The following is a 17,451-nucleotide window of genomic DNA, read 5'->3' as shown; positions in this document are numbered from 1 at the left end:
CTGTTAACTCCCCTGCCACCATAAACAGAATGTTGCTCCCAGGCCCCTTCCTGCCCCAGTGAGCTGCTACCCTGACCTCCATCAATTTTGCCTGTTTTTGAACTTTGTATAAATGAAATCATATGGGTTGCGCTTTTTCGGGGAGGGGGGCCTGGCTTCTTTTCCCCACACTGCTGCCCATCGTGAGCATCCCTTCCACTCTACTACAAGGGCTCTAGTGGATCCTGTTACATGAGGTGCAGCATGGACATGCTTGCATGTTCCCCTGATGACACCTGAGAGTGGAATTGTGGGGTCAGAGGGAGATCTTCAGCTTTAGATTTGGCCAAGCCATTCTTCAAGCTGGTGGCAGTGGTTTTCATGTTACTGGTGGGCAAGTGAGCCCTGCTCCCCCATCAACCCTCAAGGCTCAGAGAAAACCATGCATACATCTCTCAGCCCTGTCACCGGCCACACCTACCTCCCAGCTTTTCCTCCCTTTCTCCTAGTGAGAAGCACCAGAGGGAGTGGGTCCCAGGGCATGATAACAGCAGAGCCACAGCTGGGCAGGTGGTCTCAGTGTGTGAGCATGATGTGGTGCTGACATCACTGACCCTGAAGGCCCCTGGGCTGTCCCTGACCACATGGGATCCTAGGACCCCCTACCCACAGCAGATGGTCCCCATGGCCCTTGGGGAGGAAGTGGGTCCTCCAGGCCAAGCAGGCCCTGACCCTGGCTTTCCAGCCTCAGGCAGCTTTGGAGGCCTGTTCTGTGTCACTACTTCAGGGTGCGTTTCTAACTCTGTGAATGAGGCCTTTGAGGAGGATGCTGTTAACTGCCACCCCGCCTCCACCCCGAGACTTCAAAAGCCTGAGACAAAGGCGTGAGAACTGGACAACCTTTGGCAGAAGGCAGCCGCAGCCCTCTTCGTGGCATCAGAAGTGGAGTGACCTGCCCCAGGGCTCCCATCTCAGCCCTTGGGTGCCCCAGCTGGTGGCAGCATGGGTGGGAGACAACAGGTGCAGCTGAACTGGGAACGACAACGTTCTGATTAGCTTCTGATTGCCCTGGACAACTTGTGTCTCCATTCTGCTCTCTCCTGGGAGAGGGGATTGAGAAGCTGGAGGCACCTCATGGTCAGGAGAGTGAGGGGAGCGGCGTTAATTTAACCCAAGAGCCTGTGCCCCTGGCCATCACTGCTCCCTCATACTGCCACCACCTGAATCATTTTTCCACCCTGTGGGTCACCTACCACCCTCCCAGACAACGAGACTGAGCCTGTCTGAAGCTCCACGCCAAGGGTAGGAGCATGGGAGGAGGGCCTGGATATGGGCCTCTTGCGCGCACAGCTGTCCAATCCAGCAACCTTTGTCTTGACTCCAGGAATGTTGAATTCTCTGGGAGCACAGGAGGTAGGTGGCTGTCTGGGCCCCCAAGGTAAGGTCTCATGGGTGGGTTGGTCACACCAACCGGCTCCACCTTCGCTGAGTGGTCTGGCTTGGGGGGGGGGCCGCCTCACCCCAACACATGGAGGCAAGCCATTGGTGTTCTGGGGATGGAGCAGGGCTGTGGAACCTCCTGAGAAAAACCTCTTCCCCCCGAGTAGGAAGGAGATGCCCCCAACACGGTTGGTTGGGAGGGCACAGCCAGCCTGAGGCCTGGGCAGCAGTGACACTGCTGCACTCAGAACACCCAGAGAGCAGACACCCCAGTCATACTCATGTGGCGCTCCTTCTCCCCTGCCAACCAAGGGTGAACCCATTCCTCATAGCCCAGTGGCATTCTGGCTAAGGGTCCCACGGCCTTGGTGCTGACCACTGGCCCCCAACCCAGTGGAGAGTGGCTGACATGGTAGTCTCACAGGCCTCAGTGAGTCACACCAAGGACTGCAAATGCTGTTCTGAATTTCTGGGGCCCCAGGCCGACTCAGTGGCCTTCCCAATAGGAGGCACCGCCTGGAGAGCACTTTCCACTGCCAACTCAGGCCTCACTTAGGGCCCCAGGGCCAAGGTGCCCAAATGCCCTGCCCTGAGCGCAGGGGCAGTGGCCACAGCTCCGAGATCATGAGCGCCTCCTTTGTAGCCCCCTCCCCTGGTTTCAGGAGGAGTGAAAGGTTGGGGCTGAGGGAACAAGACTCTGGGATCCACTCAGCTCAGGACTGCCTAGTGCCCTGGATCCTTCCAGAAAGTGAACAGGCCCCGCATCGAGGCCGGAGGTGTTGGCCACCCTATTTGGCTGCAGTCCCCCCAGGGGTGCAGGTTCCTGGCTGACATCCCCCTGCCTTGGTGCTGAGCTGAATGCCCCTTTACCCCGGGATCAAGTTCCCCTGACCTGTGTCCTGCTCTGAGCTCCCTTCAACACTAGGCACGGCCCTGACATTTTCCAATAAAAAGGTTTTGTCAGATTCTGTGTCTGTGCTGACAGTGGGCAGGCCTGGGACACTAGAGCCCAAGTGACCCAGAGCTGGCTACCCAGCATCTGACCTGGAGCATCCCCCTGCTGAGGCCCTGGGTCTTGCAGGCGCCTCCCTGTTCAGGGCTGGCCTGTTTCAGATTGATGGGGGCGGCGCTCTGGCAAATACCAGGTAACGTGCAGAGGCTCCTGGTCCTGTGTAGGCAGATGTGCTGGAAACTCAGTGGGACCTTTACTGCTACCTTGTATCCCCAAACCTGGAGTACACAGCAGTAGTGGGAGTAGACCGAGGGAGTTATGGGAGGGCCCCAGTCTGGGCCCAGCACTGTGCGCATTTGAGTTCATTCTGGAGCTGACTGTGAGCGCTGACTACAGTCACTAGGTGGCAGGTGCTTGTGCGCCTCTGGATAAGGACCAGCCCTGCATCTGTGTGACCAGCCTTGTGTCCTAGGATACTACCTAGGTGGTGGTGCTGACCCTAGGAAAGAACAGCGCCACAGGACAGAGCATGAATACCGACATTTATAGGTGCAGGAGACCACTAACATTTACAGGTGCAGGAGACCAGCGACATTTATGGGGTCAAGAAACCACCAATATTCATGGGGGCAGGAGACCACCGGCATTCACGGGGGGCAGGAAACTACAAACGTTCAGGGAGGGGGGTGCGGGAGATAACTGACATTCATGTGGGCAGGAGACCACTGACATTTATGGGGATGAGAGACCATTGACATTTATGGGGACAGGAGAGGCAGCACTTCCACTTCAAGGACTGGTTGATCCAGCTAAAGAGAAATCACAATTGCAAGGTGTGGGGAAGTGGCTCCGTGTGCTCAGTCCCACTCCCCCTCCCCCTCCTCTTCGCTCTCATCATCCCCGTCGCTCTGGCCTTCACTCTGGCCCTCAGGGTTCTCCTGGTTCTCAGGATTCTCCCGGTCTCGGCGAGGCAGGTCTAGGTCATTGAACTGGAAGTTAGCCATCATTTCACGCACGGCCATCATCAGTCTATTCAGGCCCTGGACGCGGTCTAGGCCATCAGCTATACCTCCTTCTTCATCCAGCCGTTCTTCTTGCAGCCTGTCCTCCTGTGGCAACAACAGCCTCAGTGGGCCACCTGAAGGGGCCCACGTTCCAGGTAAGTGACCTCCCCACCCCAGCACTGGTCTCCAGGGCCCGTGGAGGAGGGAAAGCCCTTAAAGTTGGGCACATGTGTTGGGTTGCCCAACCTGAGCCCAGGCAAGGGGACTGACCCCAGTGGCCATGTGCTGTCTTCCCACCAGGCAGGGCACCCCCACAGGCGGGCCAGGCCCCAGGGCTCCCCTGTCCCAGTCTGACTTCCAACAGTGACTCCACATACCCGTGCTGGCATGCGCTGCCTGAATGCCATTAGCAAGAGAAACCAGAGAGGGGGTGGAGTGAGGCACAGGACCTACCTCCGTGGTGTAATTTGGCAACAAGGACCGGAAGAAGAGCGCCACTGTGTTTGCTTGGCCAACAGGAGTTTGCCTAGAAAATAAAGTCAGGAAAGATCAGAAGTGAAACTGAACCAACACCTTTTGAGATACCAGCCCAGCTCATGATGTCCCCGTTCACTGCCTCCTGTCCCCTCTTCTCCTTTCCCCCCAGCAGGAGTAGAAAATGCAGCCCTAAGCAACAGGTGGAGAAAATTGGCCAGCTGAGCTGCGGCCCTGGCTTCCCAGAGAGGAACACCAGGACTATGGGGTGGATAGTGAAGACTCCTGGTCAGCTCAATGTTGGGGTATGGGCACCAAGTGTAACAAGGGAAAGAATGGTTCAGATGCTATCAGGAAAGGGAATCCAGAGTTGGAGGTTGGCCCTTTAGAACCTGGCTCACTTGTAACACCCTGCAAAATCAACCTTGGGCCAAGTGGACAGCGGAGGCCACCACAGCTGAGCTGGGCATCTGCCACAGCACAGCTGGCCTCGTTTTTAAGAAAAGCTGTACCTGCAATATTTTCTTTACCACTTAAAGACTAGTCACATAAAAATGAAAATTCTAGATTATGTATTAAGTGGTGACCTCTGCTAGTGAAGTGAGATATTGCTACCTAGCTCTACCAGACACTTTAAAACCACCAGTTGCTGTGGATTCCAACTCATGGTGACCCCATGTGTGTCAGAGTAGAATTGCGCTCCACAGAGTTTTCAGTGACTGATTTTTTAGAAGTAGCCTGCCAGGCGTTTCTTCTGTGGACTCAAACTTCCAAACTTTCTGTTTGTAACAGCATGTTAACTGTCTGCACCACCCAGGGACTCTACTAGACACTTTGTTGTTGTTGTGTGCCGTTCAGTCAATTCTGACTCATAAAGACCCTATATGACAGAACAGAACTGGCCCACAGGGTTTCCCAGGGTATAAGCTTTACAGGAACAGATCGCCAGGTCTTTTCTCCCATGAAGCCACTGGTAGGTTCAAACTGCTGACCTTTCGGTTAGCAGCTGAACACTTAACCACTGTGCCACCAGAGCTCCTTAGACACTTTAGTAATCTATACGTAAGGAACTCCAGGGATGGTGAAAACCTATGGTCTGTGAAAGAGTGGGGAAAACAGAATAAAGCTCTAAGTCAGCAACGTACTATGATTCCTTAGCACTACAATATCCAGCATGTCATGAATCATGTCATCTTTTTTTTTTTAAACCCATTAACCTTAACAATTTTCACCTTAAACTAGTAAAGAATTTAACTTGGAACTACTGCCCCATGAATACTCAACCATGGTTTTATAATACGATCTTGTGGGGTGGAAAAATGGACCTCACTCAACAAAATGTGTTCTACCTAGGTCTGGAAAGCACAGGATGTCAGGAACTCCATTAAACGGGAAAATTTATAACTCTTCCTTTGAGATCTACCACTTTGTGGGTGATGGGCCCCAGGTAAGGCAATTATTCAGCATTAAAGGCCAGAAGGAAGGAAACAAAATACCTTTCAGTGGCCCAAATTCTGAAAGCTATCCACATATACCCGGTGGTCTGTTTTGTCAGGCCTGGCTGGGCTTTCACTTCATTGTGTACCCCACTGCCCTGCTCTCTGGCTTAGTCACATGGGTCTCTTTCAGTTCTCTGAACACACCTTATGCCCTGTTCCTTGCACAAAGCTTTTGTACATACTGGCTCTTCTACTTGAAACCAGCAACCTTCCTACCCTCTTCTTGGCTAAGGCATCTTTTTCTTTTACATCTCAGAGACATACCACTTTTTCCTTCTACAGTTTCCTAATAAAATTCTGATTTTAATTGCTGGATTCTATAATTAATGTCTGTTTTCCCCGGTGCACTAAGCTCCAGGATGTAAGAGGAGGTGTCTATATGTGCTTCCCATTGTATCCCCACACTTGCTGCCAGAGCCTAACAAGAACTCAGATAGAAGTGAAAGAACATGGCCTGCAAAAGCTGACCCGTGACTCCAAATAACATGATTCTTGTTCCCTTCTTCTGGAGGTGGGGAAAATCCTCTTAAAACATCTACATCTGATCTTCTTGGTCTGTGTCTGGAAGAGGCAGTGAGTCCCAGGGAGCACCGAAGCACTGACCTTGGAGCTGTAGTTACAACAAATCAAATATGTACCTCTCAGGTCTGACGTAAGAGTAGATGGTGTCCGTAGGAGGCAGAGGGTCAAATCCCATCACAGACTGTGTAGTCACATCCTTCAGAAACGGACACAGACAGACATGCTATACAGTGATGCTAGGTGCCCCCTGGCATTTCCCCAGCAGTCTTTCCCCCAGGTTCTAGGTTGGACTGGACTGAACTGCAGGGAGATGGTTGCGGAATCTGACAGAACGGCTCTGGATGCACAACTGTGCTTGCTATATCACAGAAGTTTGGGTGAGTGGATAGGGACAGCCGTTCTTTGACGCAGACACCATGCTCTGTCCTGCTCAGTGGGTTGTGAGGACAAAAAAATAAAAAAAGCAACCCAAACTCATTGCTGTTAATTTAATTCCAACTTGTAGTGACCCTATAAGTTAGAGAAAACCTGTCCCACAGGGTGTCCGAGGCTGTAATCTTTATGGAAGCAGACTGCCACATCTTTCTTCCGTGGAGCAACTGGTGGATTCGAACTGCTAATCTTTCAGTTAGCAGCCGAGAGCTTAACCTCTGCGCCACCAGGGTTCCTTGGGTTTTGAGGATACCCACGGAGAAATAATAAAACCATGGAGTCACCCACTCATGTGCTACGATGTTCACGTGGTTTATCAGGACTGTGGGGACCTGTACAAGGCTGGGCCACCACCTTCAGCTCCCACTCCAGGCCTGAACCCTTATGAATGGTGAGCCTGCAGCTCTCCTCCCTGCGGCCTAAGGTCTATCATGTGACCGGAGCAGACAACCCATCTCACTGGGGTCAGTAGAGGCAGTGGTACTGGAGGTTGCAAGGATCAGTGAGCAGCCTAAGTTTCAGCAGAACACCCCAAGATCCCCTCAATCTCAAACCTGCTTTTCCCATCTCTATCTTATCCCTTTATGACAATATGAGATTCTCTTTATTTTCAAATAGCAACAGCTAATATTGTTATAACATATGTACTACATGCATGTGATGGAGCACTCAGCAGAAGATTTCCTTGTGCTACAGGAAAGGCTTGCACAGGCCGTCTCCCTGCCACCACATGATTTGTTTGACCTGAGGTAAAAGGACCAAATGATTCACAAAGGCTACATGGTGTGACTGGTGATCTCAGGCAGATCCAGGAGGCCAGCCTCATGCTCTGAGCCTGTGAGGATTTAGAAAGCTGTGGGGACAGCTCTACCTCTACAGTGCTGAGCATCTGAACTTTGGCTACAAGGAGGAGCTGTCAGTGCAGTGCCCTGGCCCAGAGGTCATGGGGACACACTCCCAGACATGACTACTCCTAGCTGTGCAGATGAGAGAAGGGACACATATGACCAGCTCACACAAAGCCCATTTTCTGCCCTCCCTTACCGGGGGCAGGGTAGCGACAGCCTCCTTGACCTCGGAGAGGACCACGTGGCGGTGGATGTTCCTGGGTGCACGCTGGTAGAGCACCCTCCGCCTGCAGCCAAGGAAAGAGCAACGGTCAGCAAAGAAAGTGGCAGCTACTGTGCAGGACACCAGTGACACCCCACCCTGGAAGAAGCCCCAGGAAAAGGAGAACCACGCTTTCCCCAGTCTCAAGGGGAGGTAGCACAACCCCCTGGGCCTGAGTTCAGAGCACAGACTCTGGTAGAAAGTCCCAACTTTGTGACCTGTGACTCAGTTTCCTCGTCCACAAAATGGGATGAGTCATGCCCCAAGCTGGTTGTGAGTGTGCCACGATGGCTGAGAGCCCTGCATGAAGAGCACCGCACTGTGACGCAGCTGCACACACAGGGTGCCTCCTCCATGCTACACCCTGTTCTAGAAAGAACGCAACCCGCCTGTGACGACAGCCTTGGCAACAAGAAGTACTGGCTGATGGAGAAAAGAAGGGGGAGCGGGGACCCTGCGTCGTCCCGGCCAACACCACCCACTCAGCATTGTGCACAAGCTTCTAGCAGCTTAGGGTGGGAATACCCTCCACCTTAAAGCACACGTATCCGTTTACACTGCACCGCTGTGCCTGGCCCCCCCCCATGGGACCACGGTACAGTGGACAAGATGGGGGCGTCCAGGGCTCAGCGCCGGCAGGGACGGGCAGGCGCCAAATGTATCCCAGACCGGGAGCTTCAGAATCCCCACACGCGCCTCTGCCTACCACAGAAAAGGATGCTCCCGGAGGCCCTTTTGAGTGGCGACATCGTCACGCCCCACGATGCACACACAGACGCCCACAAGGGCATCTGCAGACACGCTCACCCCTCAGTCCCTCCAGAGCCCCCGGTGGGCTCTTCCCCCTCGCATCCCAGTCTCCCAGACCCGCCCGCCCGCCCGCACCCACCTGCTCTCACAGGCGCCCACAGCGGGGTCCCCGGAGTCCACTGCTTGCACCACCTCGTGGACATTTTCCTCCAGCCAGCTCATGATGGCGGGTTCTTTCCAAAGGAAGTGCGACCTCCCGAGGTACAGGCTCACCAGCTGACTCAAAGCAGGCGACTGACTGCGGAGAGCAGAGCAGGTCTTTGAGCAGGTTACGCGCACTAGGGGTCTGCACCTCAGTGCCCGCCCTGGGCAGCCCCGCCCCTGAAGCCGACCAGAGGGCACGCCCCGGAACTGACACAGGCCCCGCCCCCGGAAGCAGCCCCCGCCCGCGGATTGTCTCACTGCAAGAAGCCCGGGCGGCAACAGAGCCAGGCGGGGGGCTAGGGTGTGAGGGGCAACAGCGTGGCTGGCGGGTGCCAACAGGCTGCAAGGCGGGAAGGGGCTATGGGGAGGCGGCAAGGAGGGCGACAGGCTGTGAGGCGGGTGGGGGCGAGGGTATGCCGGGCGGGGGTGACAGGTTGGAAGACGGGATGGCTACACGGGTAGTGGACGGCCGGGGGTGGGGGTGGGGTGCGTGGCAACAGGGGATGGGGTGCAGGGAGGCGGGCGCAGCGACGTCAGCCCGGGGACGCACACTTCGGAGCGGGGCCCCTGCTGCGGAGAGCCTGGAGTGTGCGCTGCGTGGGTGGAGCCACCTGCCACCTGACGTATAAACGGTGGGGAGCATGCCTGTTCTGGGATGCAGCGCTCAAGCCGCTGCCCCATCGGGTTTTTATGTGATCTGCGAATTTTATGCGACATTGTATTTCAAAAGTATACAATAAAATTACGTATGAAAATGTTTAGGAAATAAATGGCATCTTTTTGGGTGTATTTACGATAAAAGTTATCAGGCATTGGGAAGATAAATGTTGGTATTTTCTTCGGTGTGCGTTTCTTCTTTATTTTTTGTGAGATACTTATAGAAACGTGTAGATACGAATAGAAACATAGAAAATACAGTTTTAAATACAATAAACCCTCTCCCAGGCCCTGTGGGGTGCTAGGCCTCCCCCACACAGCCAGGAGGCACCCTGGGCTTTTGATTCCCACCTGCCTGCAGGCTCTTTTATTAGCAGAGGTAGAGGTGGAAGGCCACAGTGGTGGTGTGAGTCCCGCAGTTTAGGTGACTAAATCCCTTCTCAGTCGGAAGACAACCCTGGCTCCTCACAAGGTCATGACCTTTAGCCTCCGGGATGGCCGTCCCTGGGAAGCAGTGCAGTGCCTGGTGCTCACACCTGCTACCCCAACAGTGTATCATGGGGAAGGGCCCCACTGCCAGACGAGTCCTGAAGTACCATGGTGCCCCAAGAGTAAGAGTTCCCAGGAAAAGTGGAAGCACGCCCAGGCCTGCCCCTGGGGCTGCCTTCTGTCCTCTACCTGATCTGGGCGTTGGGTCCAAAGAAGTGGTGGTTGGCGACGGCGGTATCAGGCCGCACGCTGCAATACTCCAGCAATGGCATGAGGACTGCAGAGGAAGCAGAGTGGCAGCGTGCTGTAACAGCTCCTCATCTCCCAGCCACATAGAGAACTCTTCCATCAACCTCGACCCCCTCACACAGACAGGAAGCAGCCCAGGATCAATAGGGGACTCTAGTGAGTTGGGGGGAGGAGGCCGCACCCCGAGGGCCTCATTATTTTTTTTTTTTTTGTATCCCCACTGCTGCTTTCCAAGGTCTCAAGTGGGATCTCCTTACGCCAGGTCCCAAGGGCCCCTGCCTTTAAAGGGTGCATGGATATCTGTCCTTCTGCCTCCCATTCCCTGGCCTGCAGTGGGGTTTCCCTGGTCCTACATCCCAGGAACATGCCGCAGACATATGGGGCAGGTCCTGTGTGGCGCCCTCCAGGGCAGAGCTGTCCAGTGGCTGTGGCTTCCTGACAACTGTGCCCCCACACGACTTCCCAGGAATGCTCAAAAGATCTCTGGCCACTCAGCCTTCAGCACACAGTAGGGTGAACCACAGGGGCACTTCCTGATGGCAAATGAGACCCCCTTTGTGTCAGACATAGCACAGCTCTGCCGTGCAGCCCCACATGGTCTATGGAGGCAAAGACCAGGACAGCGCACCCAACTGGGGAGGAGATGGCTGCTCAGAGAGGCTTTGCTCTTTGTTGGAGCCAGACACTGCCCTCTCTTCCGTACATTCCCATCAGGCTGGGGCAGTGCCCCCCAACTTCACACATGTGCCTCCTCTGGCCCTGGACAGGCCCCAGGACATCCCAGCAGAGTCCACGCACACACAACAGGTGGGTCAGGGCTGACCCCACTTGCTGTCCCCATGATGACAGCACCAGGACCCTGGTAAGAAAGTGGTAGGTTCTCTCCAACACTACGGTTCTCATTTTGCTTGGGCTCAGGCCCTTCAGAAATTGACTAAACACTGCTGAGGGTCAACCCAGGCCAATGATACCAAGGCATGGCCGACAAGTGGCCAACCATTCTGCAGCACTCACCCGTGAGGCCCCAGAGAAGCAATCCTGTCCCTGAGCATACAGACTCAATGGGTACACCTGTCCTGTGAGGACAGGGACCCATGCACCTGGTCCCACCTTCCTGCCCCCACCATGGCTCCCCTCCCCCACCTTCTATGCTGCCCACTAAGCTCATTCCTGTCTTCCTTCTCTTCAGGTAACATGTTTTTCTCAAGCAAGTTGTCATACTGAAGACACCCTAAAACCCCAAAACAACTCTGGGGCAAAGTCAGCACTAACATCTGTGCTCAAGAGGGAACTCTGCTGTCCTCTGCCCACAGGGGGCCATGGCACTGTCCGCAGCAGGGAAGCAAGGGTGCAGGCGCCTCTGGTGCATGCGCAGCCACCCCACCCCCAGGCCCCAGGAGTGCGCAGCACCCACCTCCAGGGAACATGATGAGCGCCTGCCGGATCAGGACCGAGGCCTTCTCCCTGGCAGCGCTGCGCTCACTCTGAGGGTGGTCGGCTTGCTGACTCAACAGGAAGTACGCCAATGGCACAGAGAAGGCAAAATTTGGGAGCTGGGACAGGTTCCGATGAGCCTATAGGAAGGAGAAATGAAGTACAGATAAAGATCTAACGCATGTGGGATTTGAAGATGCACCAATGTGGCCAAGGGAGGGTGTGCTCTCCTAGGCGCCTCAGTTCCAGGAACCGCTTCTACTCTGGCATTTCAGAACATATGTTCATCATACACACATACAAAGCACTACATTTTTTCCTACTAGAAGAGGATTGTGTTCTACGTGGGGTCTCGTAACCTCAGGAACTGTCATGAATGTCCCCTTGCAGGTCCCTCTGGGAGCCTTTGAGTTCCTGTAAACTAGACCCCACAGGGGAGAGTCCTTGCCCAACTATGCCAAATGGCACATGATTCAAAATGTTCTAGATGTTTATTTCTCAGTTATACAGGTAAGACACAAATGTGTGACGTGAACGTTCAAGTACAGGAAGAGAGAGCAGAGGGGTTGTCTCCCCAGCCGACCCAGCTGGAGGGTCATTAGAGTCCGCTGACCTTCCAGGCCAGCGCTGTCCAGCAGAGACACAACACGGCTATGTTAAAATAAGGTGAAATTAATGTTAATACTTTTCACTTATCTAAAAAATATTCACATTCACTTATCTAAAAAATATACCGAAAACATTACTATTTCAACACATAATCAATACAAATAGTCACTGAGATATTTCACATTCCTTTTCCCGCTAAGTCTTCAGTCTGATGTGCACTGTGCTCATGGAGCACCTGTCGGTCCGGCCCATGTGCACAGACAACCCATGCGGCTCCAGGCCACTCCCTGCCCCTGCACACATGAACCGGGCACCGCGAGTGTGCACATGCAAATCAAGCACTATGTGTGAGCATGCACGTGTCCGTGTTTCTGTCTCAGATCTCTGACATGCAGTTTAGCAGACACAGCAGTCACCCACACGCAGGACTCAGACCCCTGACACGGTGGGATCTGGGTACCCACCTTGACAAGCAGGGCCTTCTCAGTTCCCCATCACGACAGCTCTGCTGTCTGCACAGACACACACACGCTTTAGGGGTTCAGTGCTGGCAGGCTGATCCTGCACACAGGGGCTCCAGGGCTGTGGTGGCCAAGAGCTCCCCTAGCTGCCTGGCTGCTCCTGGCCATGATGTGCTCACTGACCATTCAGGGAGACTGGGAGGTCAGCTACATCTCAAATTGTCTCAATTATAGTTGAGAGACAAAAAGGGCAGCGAGCCCTGGGATCGGCCTTGCCCCTTTTCATAGCACGTCTCCTCTTGTGTGCAGTGCACTGAGCCAAGGGAACACAAGGGAGGTGCAGACCTGCCCCAGGGATGGGGGTGCTGTGGCCGCCACACCTACCTCCCAATCCTGGAAGAGGCAGATCAGGTAGTCGTAGCTGCGAGCCCGCAGCGCCAGGTGGTCCACCAGCAGCAGCATGCACAGGGGGTCCTCGTCCGGCTCCAGGCTTTGGGGCAGAGGAAGGTGTCACGGCGTGGGTGTGCGGGGCGGGGCACGCGCAGGGCGGACACTCACCTCAGGATGAGCTTGCAGTACTCCAGGGCCGTGCGCGGGCAGCCCCTCTTCTCTAGGAAGATCATCTGCTTGTACAGCGCCAAGTAGAAGCTCCTAGACCCAAGGCAGTTACAACTCCATCAGAGGGCTGGCTACATGCAGACAGTGTGCACAGCCACCTACAACCTCAGCTCCGTGGTTTTGTGGCATTTCCTATGTGGCCTCATCATGGCACAGGCTGGTGAGTGTTACTCGTACGTCTGGAGGGAAGGTAGGGGGCCTACTGCTGCTTATAGTGATGTCTGTATCTACGTACTTAAAACCTCTATTCCCATTTGTTATTCAAAAACTCCTTCCTCTCGTTCTTTATGATTTATCATTTAAAGGAAGAGTTAAAAGCTCCTACTGTAATTATGGTTCCAATCTGTCCTCAAACATCAGTACTTGTCAGCAGCACAACTGGTCATAGGTCTGTGACTTCATCGTCTTGGGGAACTGTTACTTTTTCAACAGCTCACCATCCCTTTAACGCCTGGACGTGATGTGCTAACATGAATATTTACCAACTTGTCTCAAAGAACTAAAAATGTAGTTGGGAAGCACTAGTTAACTGAGACAAAACACAAATAAATCTGGCAGAGAAAATTCAAATCCAATGCATGGTGCTGGTGACAGGTGCCACTGAGGGAGAAGGCGCCACTGAAGGAGGAGGCACGTGGCGGGGGAAGCTGTGCAGGTGCAGGAGACAACCAAGGACAGGGCTCAGACAGAGGAAACAGAGCAGACTGCAAGTGTGGGAGATGCTGGGACCGAGGGCAGTTGGCACTGCCGGTGCCTGAGGATGGCTGAGGTGAGGCTGATGGCGCAGCAGTGGATGTGAGGATCAATGCTACGGGGTGGCGCGGGGGGCAGGATGAGGATTTTTGATGCTGTTGCACCCAACCTTGATGTGGCAGATAAGGAACAGCAGCGTGAGCACTCACTGAGTTGACCAGTGCGACCTGACCTGCCTTAGGCATTCACAGCACTTGCTGCCTCATTTATGTTCCTCGCACCCAAACACACGGAAATACAGGTAGAAGCTGCATCATGGGATGCAGCTTGCTAGGCCTCCCGCCTAACACAAGGCAATTCCAGGCCAACCCTAACGCCCTCCCTCGAGCCTGCCCTCCTGCCCAGGCACCGTTGCTGGACAGTGCTCTCTCTGCCACTCGTCGTAGGGACGATAACTTGGTTGCGAATCCCAGTGCACCCCAGCCAGGCGCTCACCTGTTCTCAGGTCTGCGGTAATCCAGCCGGCAGGTTCCGCTGGTGAGGCTGAACAGGGGGTGGAATGCGCACTCCATGCTGTACAGTGCCCTCTCTGTGGACACAGAACCACCAGTCACTGCAGTGTCCCTGAGCCATGTGTCCTCACCCAGCTCTGATGACACATGACAAGTCCAGAAGGAGGCAGGTGTGAAGCTGGGTTTCAATGACCCCGCAGCCCTGCCATGGCCACGGAGGGTGTGGCTTTGACTCCTAGGCAGCATCAACTGAGAATCGATGAACACGAGACAAAACATGGTAAAACCGTGAGGTGTGGCTGAGGCAATATCAGAACACCGAGTGTCCGCCGAGGAGAAGACATGTGACCGCAGACATGTACATGAGTGCTCACTGCTGCACCGTTTCCAAACCAGCGTACACCCACAGATGATGGGTAGCCACAATGTGATCCACCCACACAATGGAATGTTAGTCAGAAAGAGAAATGACGTCCTAAAGCACACTATGACATAGATGAACCTTGAAAACGTGACACTCAGTGACAAAAGACAGGCACAAAAGGACAGATATTATATGGTCTCACTTATGTAAAACATCTAGAATATGTGAATGTATAAGATGGAAAGAAGATTAACGGTTGCCAGGGGCTAGAGTGGGAAAATGACTACTAATGTGTGAGGTTTCATCGTGGTCACGGTTGTACAACGCTGGGAATACACTGGGAACACTGAATTGTATACTTTAATCATTATATCTCAATGGAGTTATTTAAAAAGTATCCTGGCAAACACATTTGTGTCCCCCATCGTTGTACAAAAAAAATAAAAATAGCATTTGTGCCTTTAGCTCCCAAGATAACCCTACAAGTGAGGGACCAGGCAGGACAGGCCGGCCCTGGGCATGCTTACCTATGAGGTCTCGGGCCATCTCCTGGTCATCCTGGAGCCGGCAGGCATCACTGAGCTGCAAGAGCGAGTCGACATGGTAGGGACTCGTCTGGAGCAGGACCTGCCAGAAGGGAGAAAGCTGGTGGAGCCCCAAGACATGACGCCCAGGGAAGCAGCCCTGACCATCTGCACAGCCCTGCCTTCAGGCATTTAGACTCAGAGGCAGCACCAGGGCACTCCATGCCAGCTATCAATATTAACTGGGCTGTTCATCCCATGTCAAACAGGAACTCAGATTTCAATATTCCCAGGCAGCTACAGGGGGCCTGGTGCCGTCCAGCCCCTCCCACATCCAAGGGAAAGGAGCTGAAACAGCAACCTGTTTCCTACACAGAAGGACAGTGTACGATAGTGACAACTCTGTCCCAGACAATGGCCCATGACACAGAGGTAAAGTGCAGTGGCCTAGGTTCCCCCAACACATACCTCACCGAGGCACAGGCCAAGCCACAGGGGCAGGCCTGCAGTGGGCCAGCATGGCGGGGTAGAAGCGTGGGCCTACATACCACGATGTTGTTGGGCTCCATGGACTCCACAGCCGCCAGGAATTTGTGCTGCACCTGCTGGTACTCTTCACTGTGCTCAAACATAAACGAGGAGAGCCCTTTCTTCGTCTCCAGCAGGCGCATCGAGAGACCTGGGGGCGAGTGCGGGGTCAGGTGAGCCTGGAACACATCTCCCAGTGTGCGACTGCCTGATGCAGCTCATCTGTGAGCCTCCTGGATCTGGACTGCAGCATCTTCTGGTGCAGAAAGTGGCAGTCCGCACCGAGAACGCTGGGAGCAGCATCCTGTCTGCTCTTACTCCTGAGAAAACATCTTCTCCCAGAGGCTAGTACAGCTAAGAGCACAGAGAGGGCACGCATGCCCCAAGAGCCAGCCTGCCTGAAGGGCCTGGACATCCACAGCCCCCTGTAGCCGTCTAGTCAGGCTGACACTCAGTTCAAGGCTGCTGGAGGGCCTGAGGTGCCTCCTCTCTCCCCTCACAGCCCACTCAGGGGCTCAGGATCCAGTCTCTTCTAAAACTCCCAGCCCCTCCATGATCATGCTTGTGGTCCCAGACCGCATTCAGCTTATACCCTCCAGACTATCCCATGAGAAGCTGATAAGCTCCATCTCATAGGCGCTCAGGAGGGGTTTGTCTGGGAGGACAAGAGCACTACACAGGCTCAAGGCTACCTTGTAACACATAGGCCTCCCCGCTTCTGGGCACATTCTTGCCGATGACAGCCGGCACCTCTCCCAGACAAGGGCAGGGGGGTAGGCAGGGATGGGGGAGTGCAGGGGTGGTGGGGTATGGTAACACTGACAGCAGTAGGCCCCACACCGTCACCACCAGCATGTCCCCCTACTCTCTCCCACGTAGTGTCCCTGCCCTATCCTCCTGCCCCCCCCATAGCCTGTGTTCACCCCTTCCCATGGCCCTCGGACCCCTGCAATCAGGCACTAGAGTGGAGGTCAGTGTTCCAGATGGTTTTCCATGCCACGCACACTGGCATCCAACTCACAAGGTGCTCTCTGCACCTGCCCGTGCCTGTCTGCACCTCTGCTGTTCCTTAATGCTCATTACTTCGTGAAAAAATATAAAGCATGACACTTTAAAAATTAACTTGATTGTTTCCTACAGAACAGAAACCCAAATGTAGAAAAAGACTGGCATTACAACAAACACACAAGGACCACGTCTGGAGTAGCTCTGCCCCCAGACCATCTGGCACTCCCGCCTCAAACCAGCAAGAATCACAAAACCACACCCAGAATCCCAGCCAGCACTGGTGTCACATGACCTGGGCCCACAGCCCTCACCTGGTTTGGAGTACCGGGGCCAAGTGCTCTTGGGGGTCGTCAGCCACATGGACTTAGGGTACACACGCTGTCTCTGCCGAGGCCTGAGGGAGACATGTGCCAGTGTCACCTTCTGAGGTACCTGCAGCAGCCAGGGAGGCAGGACCGAGGGGCAGGGGTGGCGGGAGACCCTGCACAGGCCTACACCGCACAAAGGCGGAGCACAGGCACGCAACTGGAGACAGAGGGCAGCCACTGCCAGGTGGAGCTAGAAGAGAGTTCTAAAGAGCCAAATCACGGGAAAAAGAGAAAAGGAAAAAGAAATTCAACAAGTACATCAAGAAGACAGGACAGGCAGAAAGGCAAGAAAAATGAAAACCTACAAAAAAGGTGACTACGTGAGCCGAGCCCACCAAGTGCCCATGACCTCATGGCCATGGTGGGAGGCATGTCCAAACAGAGGGGTGAGTTTGACCAGACAGAGGCCACTGCAGGTATGTCTCCTCTCTTGAGACCCACGAATACAACAATAGGCTTTGAGAAGGGGTAAACCTGACAAGGACAAGGACTGGAGGCCTCAGCACACCAGGTCACCAGCACGTTTCTGGGCCACAGGGGACGAATGGGCACTTACGGGTGGAAGGGCCTC

The 17,451-nt window shown here is 54.3% G+C and overlaps 1 protein-coding gene across 1 annotated transcript in view; it reads right to left on the bottom strand.

The window, feature by feature from the left end:
• Positions 1-2,896: 2,896 nt before the first annotated feature.
• Positions 2,897-17,451, bottom strand: part of TCF25 (transcription factor 25) — a 32,095-nt gene continuing 17,540 nt past the window's right edge. Inside the window, exons 6-18 of the mRNA XM_049863970.1 lie at positions 16,824-16,906; positions 15,525-15,655; positions 14,980-15,079; positions 14,072-14,165; positions 12,824-12,916; positions 12,650-12,755; positions 11,176-11,335; positions 9,702-9,789; positions 8,302-8,460; positions 7,347-7,437; positions 5,987-6,066; positions 3,829-3,901; positions 2,897-3,480 (exon numbers count right to left, since the gene is read on the bottom strand). Of these exons, the coding sequence (XP_049719927.1) occupies positions 3,229-3,480; positions 3,829-3,901; positions 5,987-6,066; positions 7,347-7,437; positions 8,302-8,460; positions 9,702-9,789; positions 11,176-11,335; positions 12,650-12,755; positions 12,824-12,916; positions 14,072-14,165; positions 14,980-15,079; positions 15,525-15,655; positions 16,824-16,906 (1,510 nt within the window). The 3' untranslated portion in view covers positions 2,897-3,228. The remainder of the gene's footprint in view (positions 3,481-3,828; positions 3,902-5,986; positions 6,067-7,346; positions 7,438-8,301; positions 8,461-9,701; positions 9,790-11,175; positions 11,336-12,649; positions 12,756-12,823; positions 12,917-14,071; positions 14,166-14,979; positions 15,080-15,524; positions 15,656-16,823; positions 16,907-17,451) is intronic.

The sequence above is a fragment of the Elephas maximus genome, chromosome 21 (genome assembly GCF_024166365.1).
Source record: "Elephas maximus indicus isolate mEleMax1 chromosome 21, mEleMax1 primary haplotype, whole genome shotgun sequence".
Classification (NCBI taxonomy): domain Eukaryota; kingdom Metazoa; phylum Chordata; class Mammalia; order Proboscidea; family Elephantidae; genus Elephas; species Elephas maximus.
Note: the sequence above shows the minus strand (reverse complement) of the source record. Positions and strands in the feature narration are given on the sequence as shown.